Genomic DNA, 26,200 nt, shown 5'->3' on the forward strand with positions numbered 1-26,200 from the left:
AAACCTTAAACTCAGTTGCTCCAACCTCCAGTTTCGTTAGTACTTCTCGAATATTTGCCTTGTCATGATCTATTCTCTCATTAGTAACCTTAGATTGGCTCTCATCAACATTATAGATTAGTATATTTTTAGATCGACTACTTCTATCTTCTAATTCCAGGAACATATCTTGCTCATCTTTGATAATAGATACACTTTGATTTCTTATCTCTTCACTTCCATTTCCACACATGGTTTCAATTTTTTCTTGTAACCCTTCAAGTTTCTTTTCTAAAGTTTCAACTTTCGCCTCATTAGATTTTACAGACGCTTTAATTGTATCTATTGTTGCCTGCACTTCAGTCCTCTGATTTAACAATAGGTTAATTATGTGAACAATAACTACTAGTACATCTTTATTGGTAGTGGTACTTTTCTTTAATAAATTATTTATTTCATCCTTGATTGCAGTTTCACTCTCTACAGCATCCACTGTATTGCACAGTAGACTTGAAAAATCAGCATTGGGCACCTGTTTTCCATTGTCAGCACTTTCTTTTGATACCGAATTTTTCCGGCTATTTGAAGCAGAATTCAAAGATAATCTTTTCACCACCGTCTCTTTGCATACTTTACATTCCCAGTTATGCGATTTAGTTTTGCGAAAGTCAGCACAGATTTTTTCATATTCACTTTTAGTCAAACCCGTGCATCCCTTATGGACCCATGAGCAACAAGTGATACACTCAATGGAAATTTGCTTTGGTTTAACCTCCCGGTCACAATAAAAACAAATGCACACACTTGCCATCTTCCAAATATAATGTCTTATTATCTTAATAATCAGTCACCTCAACTCCTGGCCTAATTCTAATTATCTTCAAATAAATTGGTAATGACACAAAAAAGTCAGATCAGTTTTTAGTCAGTTGTTATCAGTCTTCCTTAATTACTATCAATTTAATACTTGCTTAATATTTACAATATTGATGTCAAATCTTATTATATTTTTGAGCTCAACCTTTCATAAGAAAGTCCTGGAATTTTCCTTTTGATAGGTATAAGTTTCTCCTCTAAGTTTAACGTATTTCACAATAAAATCACGTATTTTCTGGAGCCCATGTGCACATGTTTACAATCACACTAACAATCTAGTATATATATATATATATATATATATATATATATATATATATATATATATATATATATATATATATATATATATATGTATATATATATATAGAGTGGGCCAAATAAAAGGAGCCACCCCGATATTTGGCAGTATTTATTGGATTTTAAGAAAATAAAAAAACAGGTCAATTTTTGATCTACGGGGGACACATTTTTACGGTACAAACATCTGTCATTTGTCAACTCCCTCCCTTCCACTTCCCCCACCCCTTATTTTTAAATAGGGAATAGGGGGCGAGTGCTAGCTCATTTGAAAGGTTATTCAATTCTCTATTCAGTAATATCAACATTGACATAAAAATTTATACAGGGTGTCCAAGAAAAATTATTTTAAATTAAATTAATTGACACAAAAAGAAGAATGTATGTAATTTATTTAACTCAGAATACATTCTACTGCTGATAAAAAACAGAAAACAATGTTTATTTGATAAATAAACACTGTTTGTTGCTTAAATTCAATATTCAACCTACCAAGAGGCAGATGGGTGGAAGCTTGAACATTAAAATTAAGCAAAAAGCAGTGTCTATTTATCAAAAAACATTTTTTTCTGCTTTCTGTCAGCAGTAGAATGTGTTCTGAGTTAAATAAATTACATACATTCTTCTTTTTGTGTCAATTAATTTAATTCAAAATAATTTTTCTTGGACACCCTGTATACATTTTTAAGTCGATGTTGATATTACTGAATAGAGAATTGAATAACCTTTCAAATGAGCTAGCACACGACCCCTATTCCCTATTTAAAAATAAGGGGTGGGGGAAGTGGAAGGGAGGGAGTTGACAAATGACAGATGTTTGTATCGTAAAAATGTGTCCCCCTTAGATCAAAAATTGACCTGTTTTTTTATTTTCTTAAAATCTAATAAATACTGCCAAATATCGGGGTGGCTCCTTTTATTTGGCCCACTCTGTATATATATCATGGCTATTTTTATTTTTTAAGCTGTTTATTATATCCCTCGTTTGATTAAAGGTAATTTCAAGAAATGAAAAGGTGTTTGTATGATTGACATAATTAATTTTATTAATAAAGTCAGTATTTAATTTTGGAATGTCTTTAACTATATCTTGTGATCTTCTAATGAAGACCCTGATTTTCCTCGATATTTGTTTATCATGTTCCACATGGTTTTCTGTGGATTTTTTGAATTTAATATTATTTGGTCATTTGACCTCACTTTGGCTTTCTTAATTTCATTTTTATATTGATTTCTGAATTGTTTAAGTATATGATGGTTATTATCATTTTTATGTTGCCTATAAAATTCTTCTAAAAATTTTAGATGTTCCCGCATTGCCTGTAAGTCATTTGTAAACCATGTGATTTTTTCTGATTGGTCTGATCTTACTCTATATTTTTTTTGTGAAAAAGATTCTAAAAAACAACTTTCAAGAATATTCATAAAGTGACAGAATTTTAATTCAACATCAGTGTTATCTTCATAGATAAAATCCCAGTTTACTTCCGATACTTTGTTGAAAAATATGTTCTTACCTTTTTCAGTTATAGGCCTAATAAGCATAGTTGTCTCAGTAAAACCTGTAACCTTTTTTTGAATCTCAAATTTGACAATCTGGCCTTTGTGATCTGAAAAACCAGTCTCAAAAACCTCAGCAGAGTACAGGGGCAATCCAGGATCCATGAAAATGTTATCAAGACACTTATTACCCCTTGTCGATTCATTTATAGTCTTGACTAGGTGAAAACCTTCAAGAACGCCTTGAAGTTTACGGGCACTTGCATTGTCAACAAGAAAGTCCACATTGAAGTCCCCAGCAACAAGGACTTGTTTATTTGGGCTTAATGTGCCTAGAACTCCTTCAAGAGAGTCCAAAAAGATGTCAAACGGGCCAGAGGGGCTATGGTATACTGCTAAAACTAACAAGTTAAAATCTTTTAGACATATACAACAATATTCTATACAAAAATCAATTATAAAAGTGTCATTATTAACAACATTAAAACATATAGTATTTTTGACGAAGATCGCAGAACCCCCTCCTCTATTTTGTGACCTTGCCGTGTAGTTGGCCAATCTGTAGCCCTCAATATGGACTGTTTGGATTTCCTCGTCTGCCAGCCAGTGTTCTGTAAGGCATAGAATGTCAACATTCTTGTCCTTGATGCATGCCTCCAAGAGACCAATCTTATTTCTCAGTGACTGCATATTGAGATGAAAAACACTAAGAGGTATTGGAGATTCACTTGAGTTTATATCTTCTTCATCTTTTGTCCCTGGTGGCTCTGGATATTCATAAAATGGTTGACTGAGATCCCAATTGGCCAAAGGGACGTATCAACAATTTCATTTGCCTGATCTGTGGGAACTCCTAGCTTGAAGGAACTTCTTTGATCATCCTTTTTAGTGTACATTTTCTGGCAAATAAACCCTGCTTTCATTCCATTCTCCATTAAATGAGCCTTAACGGCTGCCGAGTCCACTGAGGGGTGGAAGCCGGTTACAAAGAACCAAGTTTTGGGGGATGGTGATTCAGCTACCTTGAGTGTTGTGACACTTGCAGCTGTGCCTCTGATTGGTGCCGGTCTACGATTTTTAGGGGCTGCTCTCTTTCTGTTTTGGACAATGGTCCAACCTTCAGTAGTTTCACTCTCATTGGTATTTGTTAACTGATGTTTTTGAAGTTGAGATATTTTGGACTCAGAATTATTGATTTCCGAATCCGAAATCTGTTTTGTTTTTGTTTTATTTGTCATGTCGTTGACGTTGACATTATTGACTTTGACTTTTGGCGAATCCATTGCTACCAACTGTTGTTCGTTGCGTTCGATTTTCGTTTCCATCTGCTCCGTTTGATCCGGTTTCAATGCGCCGGCGCCTGAGACGTCATCGTCAGCGTGAGAGGATATGATGAAGGCAGGCGAAAGGTGCGGGGAAGAGGACGAAGGATGGAATCAAGCGCGAATAACTCGAAAGATATTAGTTTTACGAAGAAAATGTAAAAAGCATTTTTTTCTTAGAATTACTTTTTACATCGATTTACATGGTTAAAATGTAATAAAAAATTCCCGCCCCCGAGATGGGGTGGCAACCACCCCCAAGATTTTAGCGTACAGCGTCATGATATAGAAAATGATCCTTGGACTATTCCCTACCTTATGTGAAAATTTCAAGTAAATCCATGCTGGACGAAAAAATTGCGAGCCAAAATGCTTCATTCCTCGACTATAAAGTGTTATACATGTTTGTAATCAGTGTTTCAAAATATTTTATATGAGGTATCGCATGATGTACTTTGCCATTAAAAAAAATCAAAGTTATGCCTGTCGCCTGAAGAGTGATCGCGTAAAGTTCGAAACATTGATGCTATAATATACTATGATTCATTGATGCTATAACTTACCCATCCTGTTTATACAGCGCACTGTATAAACAGGATGGGTACGTCAAGTTGTGCTCACTACGGAGAGCAATGGATTATATCCTCGCTCCGACCCTTGCTCCCTGGTATTTATATTCGTTATATTCGTGAATTCTCGCATTTAAAATAATGTATTTATTTTAAATGAGAGAATTCACGAATATAAATACCAGGGAGCAATTGTCGGAGCGAGGATACAATCCATTGCTCTTCGTAGTGAGCACACCCTTACACAGACAGGCATTTATTATTGTAATAATAAATTGTCGAACTAAGATTTTCCAACATTTTTTTTTCTGTGAGAGTTAATTATTCAACTTTAACTTTGCGGCCTATTATCAATACCTTTGTGGTCGACAGGATAACTCCCTATGTTAAATCGCCAAATAAAATTGTTATCGATAGTGATAATGGTTTATGATACTACTATTTATATCAGGGGTGGGCAACACGTCTACCGCGGTTGTCCGTCGACCACAATGGTTTTGATAATATCTATTAAAAAAACAAAAAAAATATTAAAAAAATTCGCTGTAAAACGAAAATGAGAGACATATTACATTTCAATTCGTTTAAAGAGGACCATAAACGCCCTTACATACGTTTCACTCATTAGGGATCATCGGGCGGTATATATGATTACCTTTGAACGAAATGAAAAATAGCCAGTCTCATCATCATCATCAAAGTGGCTCGACAATCCGTTGTGGATCTTGGCCTGCTCACAAAGAAGTCGCCACTCCTGTCGATTCCTGGCAACTTCCCTCCATCTTTTGACCCCTAGAATCTTTAGGTCTTCTTCCACATCATCAATCCATCTTCTTCGTGGTCGTTCTCTACTTCTTGTGCTCTCTGGTTTTTAAAATGTTAATTTCTTAGTGTATTCGTGATCTGACATCCTAGCAATGTGTCCAGCCCATCTAAGTCTCTGCACTTTAACGAATTTCACAATATCTGGATCGGTGTATAACTGATACAGTTCAAAGTTGTATCTTCGACACCATAGCTTTTCATTTACTGTCTCAAAAATCTCTCTGAGAATTTTTCTCTCAAAAATACCAAGAAGTCTTTCATCTCTTTGAGCTAAGGTCCACGTTTCAGCCCCATATATCAGAACCGGTCTTATTAAGGTACTAGTACACTTTAGAAGACCAAAAATAATCATTTTTTTCAATAATTTTTTTTTCAGAATCTGTATTGAATGAAACTAATTGAATGAAATTATAACATTAGCAGAAGATCAACAAGGTTTTAGGTCGGGAAGGTCATGCACTGACGCTATATTTATAATGAGGCAAGTTCAAGAGAAATCGTTGGAATACAACAAACCGGCATGTTTATGTTTAGTGGACCTTAAGAAAGCATTTGACAGGGTCACATTAAAGGACGTTATCCACTTGTTATACTCGAGAGAAGTACCTCTGGGAATAATTAAAACGATAGAAAAGATCTACCAGAACAACACAATAAAAGTAAAAGTGGAAGATGAACTAACTGACCCAATTGAAGCCGGCAATGGAATAAGACAGGGGGATTCCTTGAGTCCTTTATTGTTCAGCCTGATCATGGACGAAATAATAAAAAAGTAAGAACTAAAAAAAGATACCAAATGGCAGAAAAACAACTTAAAATAATCTGCTATGCAGACGACGCAATACTAATCTCTCAAAGTGAAGATGATTTACAACGTATGCTGCACCAATTCAACATAATCGCCAGAAAATTTAACATGTTAATTTCCTCGAAAAAGACAAAATGCATGGTTATAACAGCAGATTCGATAAAATGTAAATTGGAGCTGGAAGGTCAGATAATAGAACAAGTGATGGAGTTTAAATACCTAGGCATCACACTATCTAGCTACGCTACGAAACAGAAGTGGAAGATCAAGTGAATAGGGCAGACAGAGCCGCAGGTTGCCTGAATGACACAATATGGAGAAATAAAAATATCGGAAAAGAAATGAAAGGCAGAATTTACAAAACAGTCATCCGACCAATAATGACATACGCGGCAGAAACACGACCCGACACAGAGAGGACAAAAAATGGCTCGAAACAGCGGAGATGAAAACCCTTCGAAAAATCGATGGTAAGACTATGGGACAGAGCTAGAAGTACAGATATACGATGGAGATGCAAAGTGGATAACATTAATAACTGGGTAAGAAACAGAAGAATAGGATGGAGTGACCACATAAGCCGAATGACAACAAATAGGGTAGTCAGGACAGCGAGAGACGGTTCCCCAATAGGAAGACGATCAGTGGGAAGACCACGAAAACGATGGAACGACAACTTACCAGAGGCACATTGAAAAAACAGTCTATACAAAAAGAAGAAGAAAAAGAAGAACATACCTATTAATTTTCTTAAACATTTCGCTAATAATTTTTTTATATAATTTTTATACCCAATAATAAGTGTATTTTTTCAATTAGACCAATTTGTACGTAAATCACATGATGTTGATTACTATTTGTTACATTATAATTGAATTGTATTATTAGTTATCTTATCGGTTCTTAAACATAATAAAAAAATTAGCAAATATTAATCTACCCAAACTTTGTCTGGTTTATATAGACACACTCGGAAAATGTGTTTGTATAAATACTCACTCTACCTTCGAATCTCTGTCCTTAAGGGGATGGGTACGTATTTTCGGCTGCAATGGTATTTAAATGGGGATTCATTTTTTTCGAATCCTGAGAAAACTATTAAGTATTTTTGAAAAATTTAAACGCGGAATGAAAGATTACGTTATAAGCGAGAGCCCCTGAGAACTCCTATAATATTTATTTTAATAAGTTACTTTTTTTTTGGGGTTTTTGGGGTTGCTGAAGGTGACTGATATGCACGCCATAGAGGGTTTTCGATTTATTTCGGAGGTCGATCCTGATGGCGTATTCGTGTTTAGCCCCCAAAAACCCCCCGAGTAATCTATTTGCATAAATGTAATGTCGGAACAGTGGCGTGCTGGAGCTTTTCAAGCGGCCCGGTGATTTTATAGAAAAGCGGCCTCCCATCCTCATTTTACCTTCTATTATCAGGATGTTTTATTCGTTATTAAAAAAAAACAAAGAAATACCAAAAATATAAATTATTTTTGAATTAAACGTAAAACTTCGAATTCAATGATTTTTTTTAATTTGCTATATTTTTTCATTTAAGAATAATAATCTTACAAATAATAAATGACATGTATGGCAATATTGTATGCAGTAACGCAGAAACTATAATTTCCTGAATAAATATAATATCTATGAATTTGATGTAATTAAAATAAAATTAATATAAAATTTTAAGAATTTTTCAATTATGTATTAAGCTAAATTTTAGTAAATTATACAAGAGAGTACAAATGCAAGTAGAGTGCAAATACTTTAATTTAAAAATATTTAAAATGTTAATACAACGCAATAATCTAAATATTCTTTTGCGATTATTTTATCAAATAATTACTTAACTCTTGATCAATAATTTCCACATTAAAGTAGATTTTTGAGCAAATACGTCTATTATTCCATCATTTTTAATCTTGTGTTAAAGTACTTCTTAACCGATTTTTTATGTATTTCAATGTTGAAAAGCTTTTTTTGCAAGATACTGGTGTCACTGAAAGAGTTAATAAATGCTTTATATTATACTAAGTATTTAAATTTGGATAAGCACACAGCACACTGATATAAGTTGTACTTATGCAAAACAGCGTAACAGCAAGCTATACAATCTTTACACTTTTTAGTACCAAACGGAGGTGAAGTTTTCACAATATCAACATTGTCATTTGTCATTTGTTACTTCATGTTCATTATCACTTAGATTAATAATATCATATTATCATCCTTCATATTTTCTGTAGACTAAACATATTACTGAACACACTCAGTATGTACATATTTTGCAAAATCCTATTTTTAATACAATCCATTTATCAGAAAAATCCACGAGTTCTTCTCTAATCGCAGTCGCAGATATGGTAAAATAAAAATTTCTTAATTTTTCAGTATATCAAATTTATTGTATCAAAATTTCTAGGATGTAGAGTGCTTAGATCATCATAAAACGATTTGATTTGTCTTGATCAAATCGTTTTTCGATACTTCCAATAATTCGGTCAAAAATGTGCAAGACGTTATTCCATTTTTTATTCTGCAGAGTACATACATGTTTGAAGGAAATTGGAAAACCATAAATATACTTGTATGTATGAAAATAAATAATATTATCTGTAGCAATCTATTTATGTAATATACTATAGACTCTTATTCATTTACTTAAGCTGTATTTCACAATTTAAGCAAAATTAAATCTTTTTTAAATATTTTATATTAATATTACAGTGGAACCTTGATTATCCGTCTCTCCATTAACCGTCACCTCTGTTAACCGTCAGGGTCCGAACATAATAAGCTGTATTGAGTACATACATAAGCAAAAAATTGAGTCATCAATTCATTTTTTTGAGCATTGTGATTTTAGCCAAACGAAATTCGCTGAAATGTACAGTGTACAGTACGGTAACAAATGAAGTTATGGCTGAATCAACTGTTTTGTTTTCGTTGCCTAAAGATGACGAATGGTTAATTTGTGATAAGGACGCAAATGAATATCGATTGCTGACAGATGATGAAATCGTTGAAATGGCAAAACAGAGGCTGACGAAACAGGTTTAGAAGCTGAAACAAACTTGGAATTTAACGGTGGCGACGTCGATGATGCTTTTGCAACTGACAAAGATTTGCCTAAAGAAGCTAGAGAAGCTGCATCTCACATGCAACCATTCATCGAGTGGTATTTGGTATTCTCGACAAAAAGAATCCAATAAAGTAGATTGCATGATCTTACGCCGAATAAGAAAATCAGCCCTTGCAAAATGTGAAGCATCAGTAAAACAAACAAAGATTTCAGAATATTTTAAACCAAATTCGACAATATTAACGCGAACACAAATTTCTCTTATATAATCAAACAAAACATACAAATAAAATTTGAGAGTTTTATTATCCATTTTTATTTTTTATGTTCTGTTAGCCGTCTTTTCGATTATCCGTCATTCCCTTGGTCCGGTGCCCTGACGGATAATCGAGGTTCTACTGTATTAGCAAAATTAACATCCGATTAGAAATTAAAAAAATATTTTTTTTATTACATCTAAAAATTTTTGTGAAAACCTATTTAACCGGCCTCAAGAGACCGCGGCCTCTCGGTGATTGCACCGATTCATTTATATGGCCAGCACGCCACTGTGTCGGAAGGCTTCGAAATTCCAGAATACATGCATATCAGTCACCCTGGGTACTAGGTGCTCCGACTGTCGGTTCTGATGTCATATTCGTGTTCAGCAAACCCAAAAAAAACCCAGTAATCTGTTTGTATGACGTGAAGATGACGTGCCTCAGCAGTGACTCGGGGCACCAGGTCTGACGTCATCCTGAATACAGTGCAAAAAGTTACAAGTCTCTAGGTGCTGTATTTAAAAATCGATTTATTTTCTAATCTTGCTATTTTAATACTACGATCGAATTTTTTTGAACGTTGAACTTGATTTCTTTTGTTATTTTTTGAAAAACTTTTAAATGGATAGATAGTAAAACTGCATCACATATTAAGTTTTACTTATCTTAACCATTGAACATATTTTAACCAGTTGTTGTAAAATTGATGTTTGTAATTTTAAAATAAAACAATAGGAGACTGAAATATCAGAGAACGGCCAAAGCCTACTCATAAGAAAGTTAGTACGTTAAAAGTTATCAATATGTACCTCCTGTTTTTCTAATATAGGTGATGTGTTAATTTGTTCAGCAGTTTATAACATTTTACAGTCGAACGTGCTTATTAGAATACTGGTTATAGGAATATCCCAGTTTAAGAAATAGAAATTTGAGATCCCAAAACTTTTTACTAACCACCAATAATCGGTTATTAGAATATCCCGGTTAAAGGAATACTTTTGCTTGGCACAAAGGCTATTCCAATAAGCGGGTTCGATTGTATTTCTAAAAATACGGAATAATTTTATTCTATGTAATGTTTTTTGTTCAGAGTGCAAGTCTATTCATGAAATAATTGGTGATATTTTTGTTCTAGCATTGGTTAGATCCGTCCAAAACGTTAAAGAAGCAGCTAGGAACCTGTCAATATATCTTACATTTTAGAGTTAAGTTTTATGTATCCGATCCAAGTAAACTTCAAGAGGAATATACTCGATATCAGTTTTATTTACAATTAAGAAGAGATATTTTAGACGGAAAATTGTATTTACCTCCAAGCACTGCCATACTCTTAGCCAGTTACACTGTACAATGTAAGAAATATTTTTTCTTTATAATATATCGTACCCCGACTTCATTGGTTCCAAGCCCTTCTTCTCCACAGGACACACTGGGCACGTGCCCAGTGCCCCGAGATCGATTGGGGCCCCCTAGTCTCTACTCGATTACTAAATGATAACCGAATCGGTTATCTAAACACGGAACAAAATATACGTGAATTATAAAAAAAAACATATTTTAGATACTTTATAGTATGCAGTTACATAGAGCTAAATAATTGTATACTAGCATGACAGCTATCATGGCTATAAATGTCAACATTTAGGTCTAAAAAAGTTGTTAAAAGCCTTTCACAAACAAGATGGTCAGCCAGAGCTGATGCTGTGAGCCCCTTGGATGGAGGTCATAAAGAAATTATAGAAGCTTTGATATCCATCGCCACAGAAATAGAACAGTCACAAGAAACTAGAACACAAGCCCTTAGTCTTTCCAATAAAAATAGAAAAACTAGAATGTATTATACTAACAGAAATTTGGAGCTCTATATTGGAAAGAATAGATAAAACAAGCAATTATCTTCAGAAAGAAATAATAACACTGGACGTTGGAGTTAATTTGTTTACTGCACTCGATGATTATATAATTAGCCACAGGGATAAATTTTATTACTTAGAAGATTATAATATACATTAATACTAAGTCCACCAAAGAAAAAAAACCCGCAATCTGACTATAAAGACCTATTTCAAAGAACTAGACGTAGAAGCTCACGCCAGACTTTTAATGACTGCACCATCAGTCCAACTGAATTAAACAGAAAGATTCAGAGTCGAAACCTTTATCCCCATAATTGATACCCTGGGCCTGGGCGTTCATCTAAAACAGCGATTAAGTTCGTAAAAGAACTTAATTTCGCTCTGGATTATTTTTTCGTTTGAAAACTCTGAATTCCGAAGAGTTGAGACAAAGTTGCAAAGAATTTGTTGAAATCTATTATGAAGACCTAAACGCGAAAGAGTTAGTAATGGAATGTCTGCATTTAACCGAATTCTTGAAAATTAATCAAAGTAAAAATGAAGGAACTAATAGTATTCTGGAAATATAAAATATATCATCTTTTAAAAGAGAACAATGTTAAAGACATCTTTCCTAATGTAGAAATGACACTGAGAATCTTTTTGAATGATGGTAACAAACTGCATTAGGGGACGCTTCTTCTTCAAATTAAAAATGAATTAAGAAGTACAATGCTTCAAGAGACATTAAACATTTTGTCGCTAATGTTGATAGAATATGATATGCTCGAAAACATAGATTTTGAAGATCTGATTAACGATTTTGCTCAACTCAAATCTAGAAGAGAAGAGTACCTCTTCAATCAGCATAGATAGGTACTTATAAGGATACTGGATACATAATATCTAATGTTACTGTAAAGGAATAAAAATGAAGATAAAATTTTACATATCTATCTATGTTATTTTTCTATTCTAACAAAATAGTGCTTTATTATAAACCAGGGCCCCCATTGTCCTAATGTGCCCAAGGCCTCTACTAGGTGAAAGCCGGCCCTGACTTCCCTATCTAAGTTAAAAACTTCCTTATCTAAGTTTTCTAAGAACCAAATTCTGCACTCATGTTGATTAAGTGTGTAGCTATCTAATGCAGTATTTATTTTTAATTATTGACATTGCTTTACCCTGAAATTCACCCTTAGAATGTGATAAGGCGTTATTGCCGAGGCACCTATATTTAAAATTCGAGGTTTAAGTTCTCTAGTGCCATAACCTTCACAGGTTATGGCACAGGAAATTTTATTTGAGTAATTTTTCTTAACTAAGAAATGCATTATCACATGTTAGGGCACTATTGAAAAATGAACGGTACATATGTTACGGGTAAAGTTGGGTTAACGTGTAAACCTAGGATTACCCGGGTAAAGTGCGAAGTACCCGCGAGGTATTGGTAAAATAAATGCAAATCTAAAGCTGCTGGAAATATTTGTAACTCCAAATGCCACACCAGCTTGTTTACAGTATTTATAGTTTTACTTTCCTTATTTTTGTAAAATGCGTTTTTTTCTTATAAATGTAAGATATCTTTTGAACAGTTACGGCCTTGTTATTACTAGTATACAGTATTGGGACCGTGCAAGTTCGGCAAAGCGACCTCTATTTCTACGCTCTGTACTTTTATTCGCACTTTTAATTATATTGGCCAATTATATTAGTCCTGGTTGCTGAATAATTGTCAAGGCCATAGTCCAAAAAAATAATAAGAAGAAAAAATAAGATGCAGGTTATGTTTAGCAAACGTAAACAATTGTATGTAGTAAATAAAATTAGTTATTAAAGTGCAGTACTGCAAGCAAAATACAATTAATTAAATTTACCTTTATATAATAATTGCATATCATATCAATATTGTGGAGCAATATATAATTTTTCTGCGTCAATGACAGAAGGTATGAAATATACGTCAATTTGACGATTTCAATGGACAATATGAATTATTTAAGATAGTTGCAATATTTCTCCGGACTCGCGCACGGTCGTTTCTCGTTTCCCTTCCAAGTACTTGCACACCGCGAATACCCAATTAAGCACTTAACCAAGTGGCAACAGGTAGAATGTGTTTTACCCTAGTAAAACCCGAAATTTGAACTATTTAAATTATATTTCGGACTTACTATCGGATATTACCGATGCCTCGCGGGTACTTCGCAATTTACCCGGTTAATCATAGGTTTACCCGTTAATCTAACTTTACCCGTAACACATATAACACATCGACTCTCGACCAAAACGTAACGCAAACTGTCTTGTGGGCGCTCTTGCTAATGCTGAGAGAGCCAAAACCGGAAATGGTAATAACGACACAGGCGCACTATGTAGATTCTAAGATAACTAAATTGTATGACATTATTCCACAATTAAGGCAACGCCTGAAGAAAGGTGTTAGGCAAAAAACGGATTTTCCATTTTTTTAGAGTTATGGCACTATTAAACTCGGGGTGCGATATGGATAACTCACTGTTTCATTTTCGTTAACTTTTACCTATTGACCAAAGAGTTTTTTTCTATCAATAAGCGAATAAATTAAAACAATTTATTTCTTAAATGATTTTCCTATTACTAACTTACATATGACTTACATACAAAATGTAGCCTTTTTAGACCATTAAATTTTTACTGTTTTAGAGACAACGTCTGATGAAATGTTTGTGTTTTAGCTGAATTAGGTGATTATCAACCTGATGAACATGGACCAAATTACTTATCAAATATACACCTGGTTCCCAATCAGAACGAAGACATCGAAAAGAAAATATCAGAGTTGCACAAACTCCATAAGTAAGTAAATTTATGATATTGCTAAAGTTTAGTCAAAAAGAATGATGAGGGTTGATTTTCAAGGTTATTTTGTGTTTTTATTATTTTCACCCTTAAGACAAGGGGGCATTCAACCCCAGGGTACAAAAGCACACATCGGCACTATATAACTTTTGTTCTTTGACACAGTTCCTATCTATGTGTCAAATTTTTCGTCAGTTAATGCGATTTTTTGGTGTACGGACAAATAATCCCGGACAAAAAATCCCCACAAATAATCCACAGACAAAAAACCCCCGGACATAAAATCCCCACAAAAAATTCCGGTCAAATAATGCATGCAATTTTTTTTGGACAAAATATTCCCACAAAAAGTTGCGGGCAAAAAATCCTCAAGAAATATTTGCTGCTGAATAGTTCTCAAAATTTTTCCCGTGAACGCTATCGATGCAAATGTTTTTCACCCTCAGTGATGAGAGCATAGTGTTACAACATTGACTTTTTTTTTTATTGTTATCAGCATCAACCACTTTGGGTTATTAGCTGTAATGTCATTGATACATGGTTACTTAAATCTAATAGCATTTTGATTATTACTTAAGTTCACATTTAGGTAACAATATCATAATTTACAAATTAAGAATGGGGTTTATAAAATGTTAACAGTGGTTATAGTTTGCTTAAAACATTAATGTCTTTCAAATAATTAAACAAATGTGTAAGCTTACAGTGTGATCCTAAGACTGCTTTTATATTGAGAGGTATATGGAGTGTTTTTGTCTTTCATTAAGATATTTAGGACACTCTATTAATATATGTGTTACATTGATGTCGCAATTACACAGGTCACAAATAGGGCGATTTGACTTAGAGATTAGGTAGCTGTGAGTAAGTCTGCTATGCCCTATGCGTAAACGATTTAGCTTCACAAACAGCTGGCGATTTAGGTCTATCTCACACCAAGGTTCAATTGAGGGCTTTATTGTGTGTAGAGATGATTGTGAAAGATTCCATTCGTTTTCCCATTTGTTTAACACTTTTTCTTTAAGGAATGGTTTGTAATCGTAAACAGGCACTAAGTTCACTAACACTGAAGACGCACTGTGTATTGCTTCTCTGGCATGGAAATCTGCTTTTTCGTTTCCTTGAAGTCCAATGTGTGATGGAACCCATATAAAGCTTACTTGCTGCATCGTGTTCTTCAGTAAATGTAATTGTTCTTTTATTAAAATACTTATAGGATTACTTGTATATAACTGTTCTATCGTGTGTAATGCACTGAGAGAGTCGGTAATTATGACAGATTTCGGAATTTTTTGAGTACGAATGTAAATGAGGGCTTGCAGAATTGAATATAGTTCTCCAGAGTAAATACTGCAAGTGGAAGATAATTTAAATTGTAATATAGTGTTTGAATCTACAACTGCCGATCCCACACCATCAGCAGTCTTAGATGAATCTGTATAAATATAACAATGATCTGGGAAAGAAGCAAGTATGTTGAGAAAAGATTGATTAATTGTTGCATGGGGGGTATCAAGCTTATTGTATTTAGAAAGAATTAGATCACATATTGCAGGAGGAAAGGTCCAGGGCGGAGGAGTAACTGTATTTGTCTGATTAAAAAATTTTGGGAATTGAATATTATTGAGAGAGAGATATTTTCTTATTCTCTCGTAAAAGGGGGGGGGGTTAGTTCTTTTTTTATTTACATAAGTTTCTTTGAAACGTTCTGCAATAGTGTGGTGGAAAGTGGGATGCGATTCTATTGCATATATGGATGATGCGTAGGCTAATGACAAGTACATTCTTCGGAAATTTAAAGGTGGTTCTCCGGTTAAACATTGTAAACTATTAATGGGGCTAGTACAGAATGCTCCTGTGGCTATTCTTAATGCTGTATTTTGTATGACTTCTAGTTGAGCAAGAAGTGTCTTCTTTGCAGATGAGTATACCATTGATCCATAATCGAGTTTGGATCGTACTAGAGATTTGTAAATAAGAATCAAACTTTTACAATCTGAACCCCAATTACGATTGCACAGTGTACGCATTAAATTGAGACCAGATTGACAGGATTGTTTAATGTGCATAATGTGGTACTTCCAAGATAGTTTTTTATCAAAGATCAATTCCTAGAAATTTTAAGTGTTCCACATAAGTTAAGTTGTTTCCATATAACTGAAGATCTGGAGTTGTAGACTGCCGTTTTTTTGAAAATAAAATACATTTAGTTTTGGTTGTAGAGAATTGCAATCCTACAGCTTTCGACTAGTTTTCAAGGTGATTTAATGCACATTGTAAATTTTTCTGTATAGAAAGAATAATTTTTCCTCTTGAATATATAACTAAATCGTCAGCGTATAATCTCGCTTTAACAAGTTGTGGAAAGTTTTCTAAGATTTTGTTTATTGCTACCAAGAATAGTGTTGAACTAATAACAGATCCTTGAGGTGTTCCATTTGTTTGGTCTTTAGTGCTGGATAGTGTACCATTTATCTTAACCTTAAATTGTCTCTTACTAAGAAAATTTTGAATGAAATATAGCATGTTACCTTTGACGCCCCACTGACTTAGTGTGTTAAGAATGTCGTATCTCCAAGCCATGTCAAACGCTTTTGTTATATCGAAAAAAACCGCAAGACATTCCTGTCCAATTGCAAACGATTCATTTATCTCGGATTCTAGGTCAACTAAATTATCTATAATGGATCTGTTCCTGCGAAAGCCGCTTTGTTCATTGATTATTAATTTATTATTTTCCAAAAACCACCTTAGTCTATTATTCACCATTTTTTCCAAGATTTTACACATTGTGTTGGTAAGCGAAATTGGCCTATAGGATTCGGGATCAGTTCGTGGTTTATTTGGTTTTAGTAATGGAACTATTATCGCCTGCGTCCATTTTGTGGGAAACTCATTATTAGTCCAAATTCTGTTGTATAGGTTAAGAAGATATTGTTTTCCATTATCTGGTAGATTTTGTAAGAAACTAACAGGAATATCGTCTGGTCCTGGCGCCGATTTTTTGCTGGTACTTCAATAGTGGTTAAGCTCTTCCATGGTAAATGTTATATTAAGAGGATTATCTTCAATGCAATTAAAATCTATTAATTTATTTTCCGAAATCATCTTGGTATTGATAAATTCTTTAGAAAAGTTGTTATTGCTGGAGTTCATTTCAAATTGTTTTGCTAATATATCTGCTATTTCGTTATTAGATGTTACTATCTGTTTGTTATTGCATAGAAATGGAATCTTTTTATAGGTATAACTTCCAGATATTTTTCTAGCTTTTTCCCATACGGTGCTTATAGGCATAGTGGAATTAATAGAGGACATAAATTCTTGCCAAGATTTTGTTCTGTTCTTTTTAGTTATATATCTAGCTTGAGCCCGTAACTTCTTATATTCTATAGTATTTTCAAGTGTTTTGTGACGTTTCAATTTGTTAAAGGATTTTTTATATTTCTTTATTATATCAGTACACTCTGCGTTCCACCATGGTAATTAATTTCTTTTGTGTAGAGTTTGTGTTTTACCTATATGATTTTCACCGGCAAGATGGATTAATGATATAAACGAATTCAAAAGTTCATCTATATGATGATTTTCGGTGACTTCTTTTAAGCTATGGCAGTTCTGTTGAATATACTTTTTGAATAAATACCAATCGGCTTTCTTTAGATTCCATTTTGGAATTGGGGTTGTATTAGTATCTTCATAATTACTGTTAAAAGAGACTTTAATAGGATAATGATCACTTCCAAATAAAAACGGAATTACATCCCATGAAAACTTTGCTGACAGTACAGGATCACATAATGACAGGTCGATAGCTGATGAAGTACCTGTATGAATATTATATCTTGTTGATTGTCCATCATTCAGTACGTTTAGGTTTTTTGAGGTAATTATGTTTTCTAAAATTTTACCCTTGGAATTTATTCCAAGAGATCCCCATATTGGATTATGGCTGTTAAAATCACCAACGATTATTCTGGGAGTGGGAATCTGATCTAATACATCTGAAATATCTGCTTCTGTGATAGGTAAGTCAGGTGGAATATAAATATTACAGATATTCATTTTTTGTGGAAAGGACACTGATACTCCTACTACTTCTAAATTACTATTGATTACTAATGCTTCTGATTCATATTTTTTGTTAACATACGTAACAACTCCTCCACTAGCGATATTTGCGTTGTCTCGGTTTTTATGGAAACAAGAATAATTTTTCATGTCATAACTATGATATCCTTTAAAGTTTGTTTCTTGTAAACATATTATTGATGGTGAGATTATTGAACATAAATGTTTAAGCATTTCTAAACGGGGATAAAACCCGTTAACATACCATTGTAGTATCGGTTCGAAGATTTTAGTTTATTTCTGGAGCTGAATTTGTCGAACAATCACTATCTTGATAAGCGGGATCGTCTAGCATTTTTTCGATTTTGTTTATTAATTTAGTGCATTTGGTTTTCATGCTTTTTTCTGTAAAATATGGCTTAATTGTTGTTAACATGTAAATAAAGTTGGGTATATCCGTTGTGTATGTTTGTAATAAACTAATAGGATCAGTCGAGCTAGTATAATTTTCAAAAAAGTCAAGTGTTTGTTCATATGTTAAGTTAAAATTATTTGACGTATCGTGAAATACTGTTTTTGTTGTCATCATTATTTCCTGAATTGATCTGGTAGATTCAGTTTCCTTTTTGGTTTCTTTTTGGTTTGTGTTGGTACTTTAAATTCTTTATTTAATTCTTCAGTGGGAGATGGAGTAGTATTAATTTCCGAAATTGTTCTCTTATTGGTCGTTGACTGATCCTTAGATATACAATTAGTTTCCATAATTAATACGGGGGGCATTAAATTAGTATCTGTTTGTTGGTTAAGTGAAGGTTCGGCACTAGAATTACTGACTGGATGATTTGGTTCCATTTCTAGGGGAGATGGAATAGACTTGGGGGATTCTTGTGGTTGTTGTTGTATTGGTTGTTGTTGTATTGGTTGTTGTTGTTGTATTGGTTGCTGTTGTATTGTTTGTTGTTGCATTGGTTGTTGTTGTATTTGTTGTTGTTGTATTGGTTGTTGCGGTTGGTGTTGGATATGAGAGGAATCATTTTGTTGATTATGATTTGAACAATTTGCTGCAATGTGACCTGTGTTCTTACAGATAAAACATAAAGGTTTATCTAAACTTAAATATATGCGATACGAAGTTTGATCATATGTCATTAAGAAAGAAGAGGGAAGGTCTATATCTACAAGTGGTTGAATATAAGTTTGTCTTCTAAAACTGAGGACGTGTTGAAATTCTGGAAGTTGACTACCGATTCTAAGGAAGGTTAAAGGTGACATTAATTTAAGACCGAATTTGGTTAACTCATTCTCTATTAGAATATGTGGAATAGAAGGGCAAACACCCGATAGTAACAGTCTTTCGTTCGGAGTTATCAATTTTCGTGCTTTTAGATTTTCGCCTTTAATTGTTATTTCTGCTGGACCGGACATAAATTTTTCCACCAGGGCTTCGCTGGAGAGATAAATACATATTCTGTTATTTGATAGCCTTGATGAAAATAAAATATTCCGTGGATGAACAACTTCACCAAGTGCTATTAAGTACTCTTCTATTTTAGTATCAGGTAGCGAATTAAATAAAATTGCTTGTAGCTTTGAAGGAAATTGAATTGAAGAAGCATTGTTAAGCACAGTTGAATATGAGGTTTTGTTTTGAGGTTGTTGATGATCTTCAGTCATGATTGTTGACAAATTAGTTAGGTCGGATCTGATATCATTTGGTATACTCATTAGTAATTATGAACCAGTTTCAGAACCAGAACTAGTTCCGAGAACTGGCCTTTCGGCCGTCACTTAACCTTACAAACGGTATGCTTTGTAATGTTTTGAATAAATAAATAATAAAAACTCACTGGTTTATTCCGTAAGGTAACTGCACTATATACTATTACTTTTTGCTTATTTTCAAGTTTATTTGGATATAAACTACTTGAAAAAAGATGATTTTTTGGGACTGAAATGTAAACACAGTTTGTGTTACCATGTTCAGGACCGGACCCTCAACATTGACTTTCCTATGATCTTTTAGGCATTAATGTTTAGTTTTAGTTGACTATTTATTTTTAATAACTTACTTCTAAACAAATGAAAAGCACTGAGTTTATATCCTTTATTTTACAAACTACAATATCTAATTTATTTATTACACTAAATCTAATACTTTATCTACATAATTACAAATTCAAAAATATACCGCGCCCGTTACATATCAAAGTACACCGACATTTTATACTATTTATACTATTTATACAACATTCAATGTTCTAGAAGTAAATACCATCTCGAATAGTATTTACAAGAAACAAGAAAGAATTTACTCCAAAAGTCGAGAAGGAATAGAACATCATATATCATAAAAAGGTTACTTGGTAAACAATTCGGGTCTGTTAGGCCGGGAGCTGAAAACAGTATGTGACATAATTATGTCACAATAGCAATCGCCAAGAAACCGATTTTAGGCACGAAAATAAAGATTAGCAATTAAGATTAAGCAGGAATTGTAATACCGATTACCAAATTTCGAATTCCAATTTCCTATTAAATTTTACAGGACAAAAGAATGTGAGTTTTTAAAAAAATCGTGGATAAGATCATCAGCAGTTATCATCACGAATAGGCAATGTTTTGAACAGTTATTTAAGGCAGAATGTGAAAAAGACTTAAACGAATAATTATAACACTATTGGCACAGTCTCAGCTCATTCGCCATATTTTCCACGATTTTTTAAAAAGTTTACACTATTTTGTCATGTAAGATTTGAAGTTTTCGGCATGAATCCGAGCTGGGGAAAACCAGTTGAAATAGAAATTTGGTAATCGAAATTACAATTCACGCTTAATCTTAATTGCTAATCATTAATTAATCAATCAATTAATCAATTGCCGAAAAGCGGTCTCATGGCGATTGCTATACCCTTATGCACTGAAACTGAAAAACATTTACGTCGATTGCGTTCACGGGAAAACTTTTGAGAACTATTCGACAGCAAATATTTCTTGGGGATTTTTGTCTGGAATTTTTCGTAGGATATTTTGTCCAAAAAATTTTGTGGAAATCATTAAGTAGGTACTGCAACCGGTTTTACATTCCTATCTACAAACCATTCCAAATGCAATCTTTCAACAGGATAACCAAGACCTCATATTGCCCGTGAAACCATGGCATACAAGATTTTGGTATAGACACTTTGGAGTGGCCATCAAGATTAGCTGATTTGTCACCCATCGAACATGTGTAGAACATGTTCGGTCGAAACCTAAATCGATTGCCACGTCCTTCAGCAAACTTAGAAGACCTGTTGCATGCCATTTGAAGAATCTGGATGAATGTTTCGCAATATGAGACCACTTAATTCGATAAATGTCCCTTAGAGTTACTAAGTGTATAGAAAATCAAGGAGGAGCCACTCATTATTAATATTTAAAAAAATATGTGATCTTCTAGGTGTTGCTTTTTTTGGCCATCAGTATGTTATTTTTAAATCTTTGCATATAACTTTGCAACTCACAGTTCGCGTTATATATAAGGATATAAAATCATGCCTTCATACAAATTTTTGGTGTCTCAGATGCCATAGAACTTCGTGAATCGAAAAAAGAAGATTTTTCCGATTTTATTATTTTTTGAGCGCAATTTTGCTTTAAAAAATCTGAAAAAATTCAAGAAAATGTATCTTTTGATTACAAAACAGTAGCCTGATTTTTTCAGATTTTTAATTGAAATTAGGCACAGGAAAAATTTTTGAAATTTTCAAAAAAAATTTAGGTTATGATAATATAATTTGATGCAATCAATTAGAACTTTTTATCATAGAATTTCTGAATTACTCAGTATTTTGAATGTATATTTTGAATCAATTAAAAATACGACTATATTAGTTGCAATAAATTATTATCAAATTATATACAGTGTGTGGCATTTAAGATGAAGACACCCCTATATTTCGGCAGTCAACTGAAATTTAAATTCTAAACGCGGCCTACTGCGAATCCATAAACAGGGTGAATTTTCGATATTTTGCTTAGCGTTAGAGATATCGGAAAAAGTTATTTGGAAAATTTGGTCCAAATATTATTGTAACCTTGCATACCAAATTTTCTGACAAAATTCGTACTTTTAGTTTTTTCTCAGTTGTAGTCAGGATCCTAAATCCTTAAATTGGCTGCCCCGTGATGCATCTCAGGACAGCCAAAAAACGGTTTATTCGATTTTTTTCTGCCATTCAAAAGAACGACAAAACATACACAAAAAAATAATTTAAAAGTTGGCCAAATTATTATTAATATGTTATCAATTACCTAAAAAATTTTTGAAAATTTCAAAAAATTTTCATGGGCCCAATTTTTAATATAAAAATCTGAAAAAAATCATTCTGTCTTGTATTCAAAAGATACAATATCTTGAATTTTTTCAGATTTTTTGAAGCAAAATTGCGCTAAAAAAAATAAAATCGAAAAAATCTTCTTTTCTCGATTCAAGAGGTTCTGTGGCATCTGGGAAGCCAAAAATTTGTATGAAGGCATGATTTATATCCTTTATCGAAAGCACAGATCAAGGGGCTGATCGGTGCGGGGGCATTTTTGACCATCTTATCCCGCTATAGGCTTTAAACGTTTAACGTTTAATAATTTTGATGTTTCAGGGGCCAGCTTCCCGCCGACGCCGAATTTAACTTTTTGGACCACGCGAAACGAATCGAAATGTACGGAGTAGAATTACATAAAGCCAGGGACAATGCCAATAAAGAAATACATTTAGGAGTTACACATTTAGGATTAGTAGTTTTTCAAAATAATGTTCGTATCAACGTTTTCTCTTGGTCAAAGATTATGAAGATTTCATTTAAGAGGAAACAGTTTTTCATTCAACTTAGACGAGAACCGGTAAGTTGTTTAGTACCGAGAATCCCAAAAAGATTCAATAATCAATAATTAAATCGTTTAGTTTATATATAATCATCATCTTCAAATCGGTATCAAAATGTTTAAAACCAATAACGCAAGAACAACAAACTTAGTAATTCTCCTAATATACAGGGTGTCCCGAAAAGATTGGTCATAAATTATACCATAGAATGCCACACGTCTATTTTCAATAAAAAATCTTTAATAGTTTTCGAAATATTGAAAAAAATTGATTTTTTTCAATATTTCGAAAACTATTAAAGATTTTTTATTGAAAATAGACGTGTGGCATTCCTATGGCAGGAACATCTTAACAAAAAATTATAGTGAAATTTGTGGACCCCATAAAAATTTTATGGGGGTTTTGTTCCCTTAAACCCCCCTAAACTTTTGTGTATGTTCGTATTAAATTATTGTTAAAGTATTATTAGTTAAACACAGTGTTTTTAAAACGTTTTTGCCTCTTAGTACTTTCTCGAAAAGCCAGTTTTTGTCGAGATATTTCGAATATTTGTCAAATAAACCACCTATTTGTATATGGTTAAGTACGATTATAGAGACCTGGTAATAATATGAAATATCTATAATTTACATTTTTATATGTAATATGAAAATATACTAGGAGACAAAAATGTATCATTCTTATGGCAGGAACATCTTAAAACAAAAGTATAGTGAAGTTTGTCCACCCCATAAAAATTTTATGGTGGTTTTGTTCCCTTAAACCCCCCATACTTTTGTATACGTTCCAATTAATTCATTATTGTGGTACCATTAGTTAAACACAACGTTTTTAAAACTTTTTTGACTCCTAGTATTTTTTCGACAAGCCAGTTTTTATCGAGATGCGGCTTCTTTTTTAATATATTTACATAACAATTTTGTGGGGGTTTTGTTCCTTTAAACCCCCCAAATGTTTGTGTACGTTCCAATTAAACTATTCTTGTGGTAGCATTAGTTAAACACAGTGTTTTTAAAACTTTTTTGCCTCTTAGTCTTTTTTTGACAAGGTACCTTTTACCGAGATGTGGCTTCTTTTTCAAAATATACCCAAAAATGTAAATTATAAATAAATTTTCAGATTATTAACAGGTCTCTATTATCGTAGTTAACCATAATACAAATATGTGGTGGATTCGACAAATATTCGAAATATGTCGATAAACACTGGCTTATCGAAAAAGTACTAAGAAGCAAAAAAGTTTTAAAAACATTGTGTTTAATTAATGGTGCCACAATAATAATTTAATTGGAACGTACACAAAAGTTTGGGGGGTTTAAAGGAACAAAACCCCCATAAAATAAAAAATCTCTAAGAGTTTTCCATATATGAAAAAAAATCGATTTTCATTTTGTAACTTCAAAGGGCTGTAACTTTTTTTGTGGGCACTATTGTATATAGGTAAGTGAGGTTCCATCAACATATTTTTGACCCCAGAATCTGTGGTATAATTTATGACCAATCTTTTCGGGACACCCTTTATAATAGATTGCTTTTGCAATGGAAAAATAATAATTCGATCATATTTTGTTTTTTTAAATACAACTTTAATAATCCATAGTGACGTTACCAACTGGGTTTTCTCATATCGTTCTCACAAAAAACCTATCAAATTCTTAAATGACCGTCATCGTATAAAAGTCATCAGTGGTACTACAACCTTTTTCTTTATTTTATTCTTCCTGAGTCCATCTGATCCAAAAGGTCTCTATTAGGGAAGATGCAGATTATTGCCTTTGCTGCCCATTTTTGTTTCGTAAACCGTAATAGTAACGTTACCAACTGGGTTTTTTCATATCGTTCTCACAAAAAACCTATCAAATTCCTAAATGACCGTCATAAGCATCAGTGGTACTACCGCCTTTTTCTTTATTTTTTCTTCCTGAGTCCGTTTAATCCAAATGGTCTCTATTAGTGAAGAGGCAGATTATTCTCTTTGCTGCCCATTTTTGTTTTGTAAACTTTGTGGTGTGTACGTGTGTGTTCACAAAGAGGTGATGGTATTAAAACTTTGTGGTGGCAGTAGTGTTTTGTACATTTGTAGATCTATAGGGTAGATAAGACTGGAGGAACTACTTTAATCACTGATAATTCATCAGGAAAGTGGCAAGGAAATGGCAAAGACTTCAATGGGGCTTCACTCTTATGATGATGACTCTTATGATTCATAAAAAACCATTCCATCGAAAAAAATTTACGCTACAAAAATTTGACATTTGCTATAAACTCTGAGAACTTAAATTCTCTTTGATTTATTCCAATTTTGTGATAAACAATTTTCCAGTATTAGTAATGTATAGAACGCTCAAAAACACTTAATTAGAGTAGTCTGCGAAATAAAAATAAAGCTGTTTCGGATTTTCTGTGCAAGCAGTCAGTTGTACAGAACGACGTATTCAATGATAATGACAGCATAGTTTAACCCTTTTCTTGGCAAACCGATATAAAAATGTAAAAACTGTTCCAAATTTGAATTTGTTACAAATTTGTTACATTGCCAAGAATAACATACCCCTTATTATCACTAATGGTCCATGCATTTTCCAAGGTTTGAACCTATTTCTCAGAACATAGTTGAAATTTCTTTTATCTGAGTTCATGGTAGTGATCTCGCGTCACAACACCCCCCTCTCCCATTAAATTTTAGGAAAATAAATTTTTTTAAAGATAAAAATGTAATTAAAAAAATTATTTATTTATAAAATATAATTATTATATTCTCAATAAAATTCTTTTAATTTATATAACTCCTTATTTGTGATAATATGCGTAAAAACAGTTTCCTTTGCCATTCAGACAAATCGCCTACCCCTTCACATTTTGTGCACTGAAAGGAAGTAGTGCCTGACTTATAAAACATAGAAATAATTTTGTCTACCCTTTTTTAAACCTATCTATCTCAAAAACAAATAAAATTGCATACAAATATTGCAAAAATTAAAAAGATCAAAAATCTACATTGAGAAAAAAATATAACCGTAACTTGGCAATGTAAAAAATTTGTTAGAAATATTTGACGACGTTCTTTGATAATT

At 33.0% G+C, this 26,200-nt stretch overlaps 1 protein-coding gene across 2 annotated transcripts in view; it reads left to right on the plus strand.

The window, feature by feature from the left end:
- Positions 1–26,200, plus strand: part of LOC126881257 (tyrosine-protein phosphatase non-receptor type 4) — a 150,689-nt gene that overhangs the window by 59,805 nt on the left and 64,684 nt on the right. For both annotated transcript variants that reach the window (XM_050645418.1, XM_050645419.1), the window contains exons 3-5: positions 10,654–10,870; positions 14,071–14,191; positions 22,903–23,143. In XM_050645418.1, the coding sequence (XP_050501375.1) occupies positions 10,654–10,870; positions 14,071–14,191; positions 22,903–23,143 (579 nt within the window). The remainder of the gene's footprint in view (positions 1–10,653; positions 10,871–14,070; positions 14,192–22,902; positions 23,144–26,200) is intronic.

This window comes from Diabrotica virgifera, chromosome 3 (genome assembly GCF_917563875.1).
Source record: "Diabrotica virgifera virgifera chromosome 3, PGI_DIABVI_V3a".
In the NCBI taxonomy this organism is placed as follows: Eukaryota; Metazoa; Arthropoda; class Insecta; order Coleoptera; family Chrysomelidae; genus Diabrotica; species Diabrotica virgifera.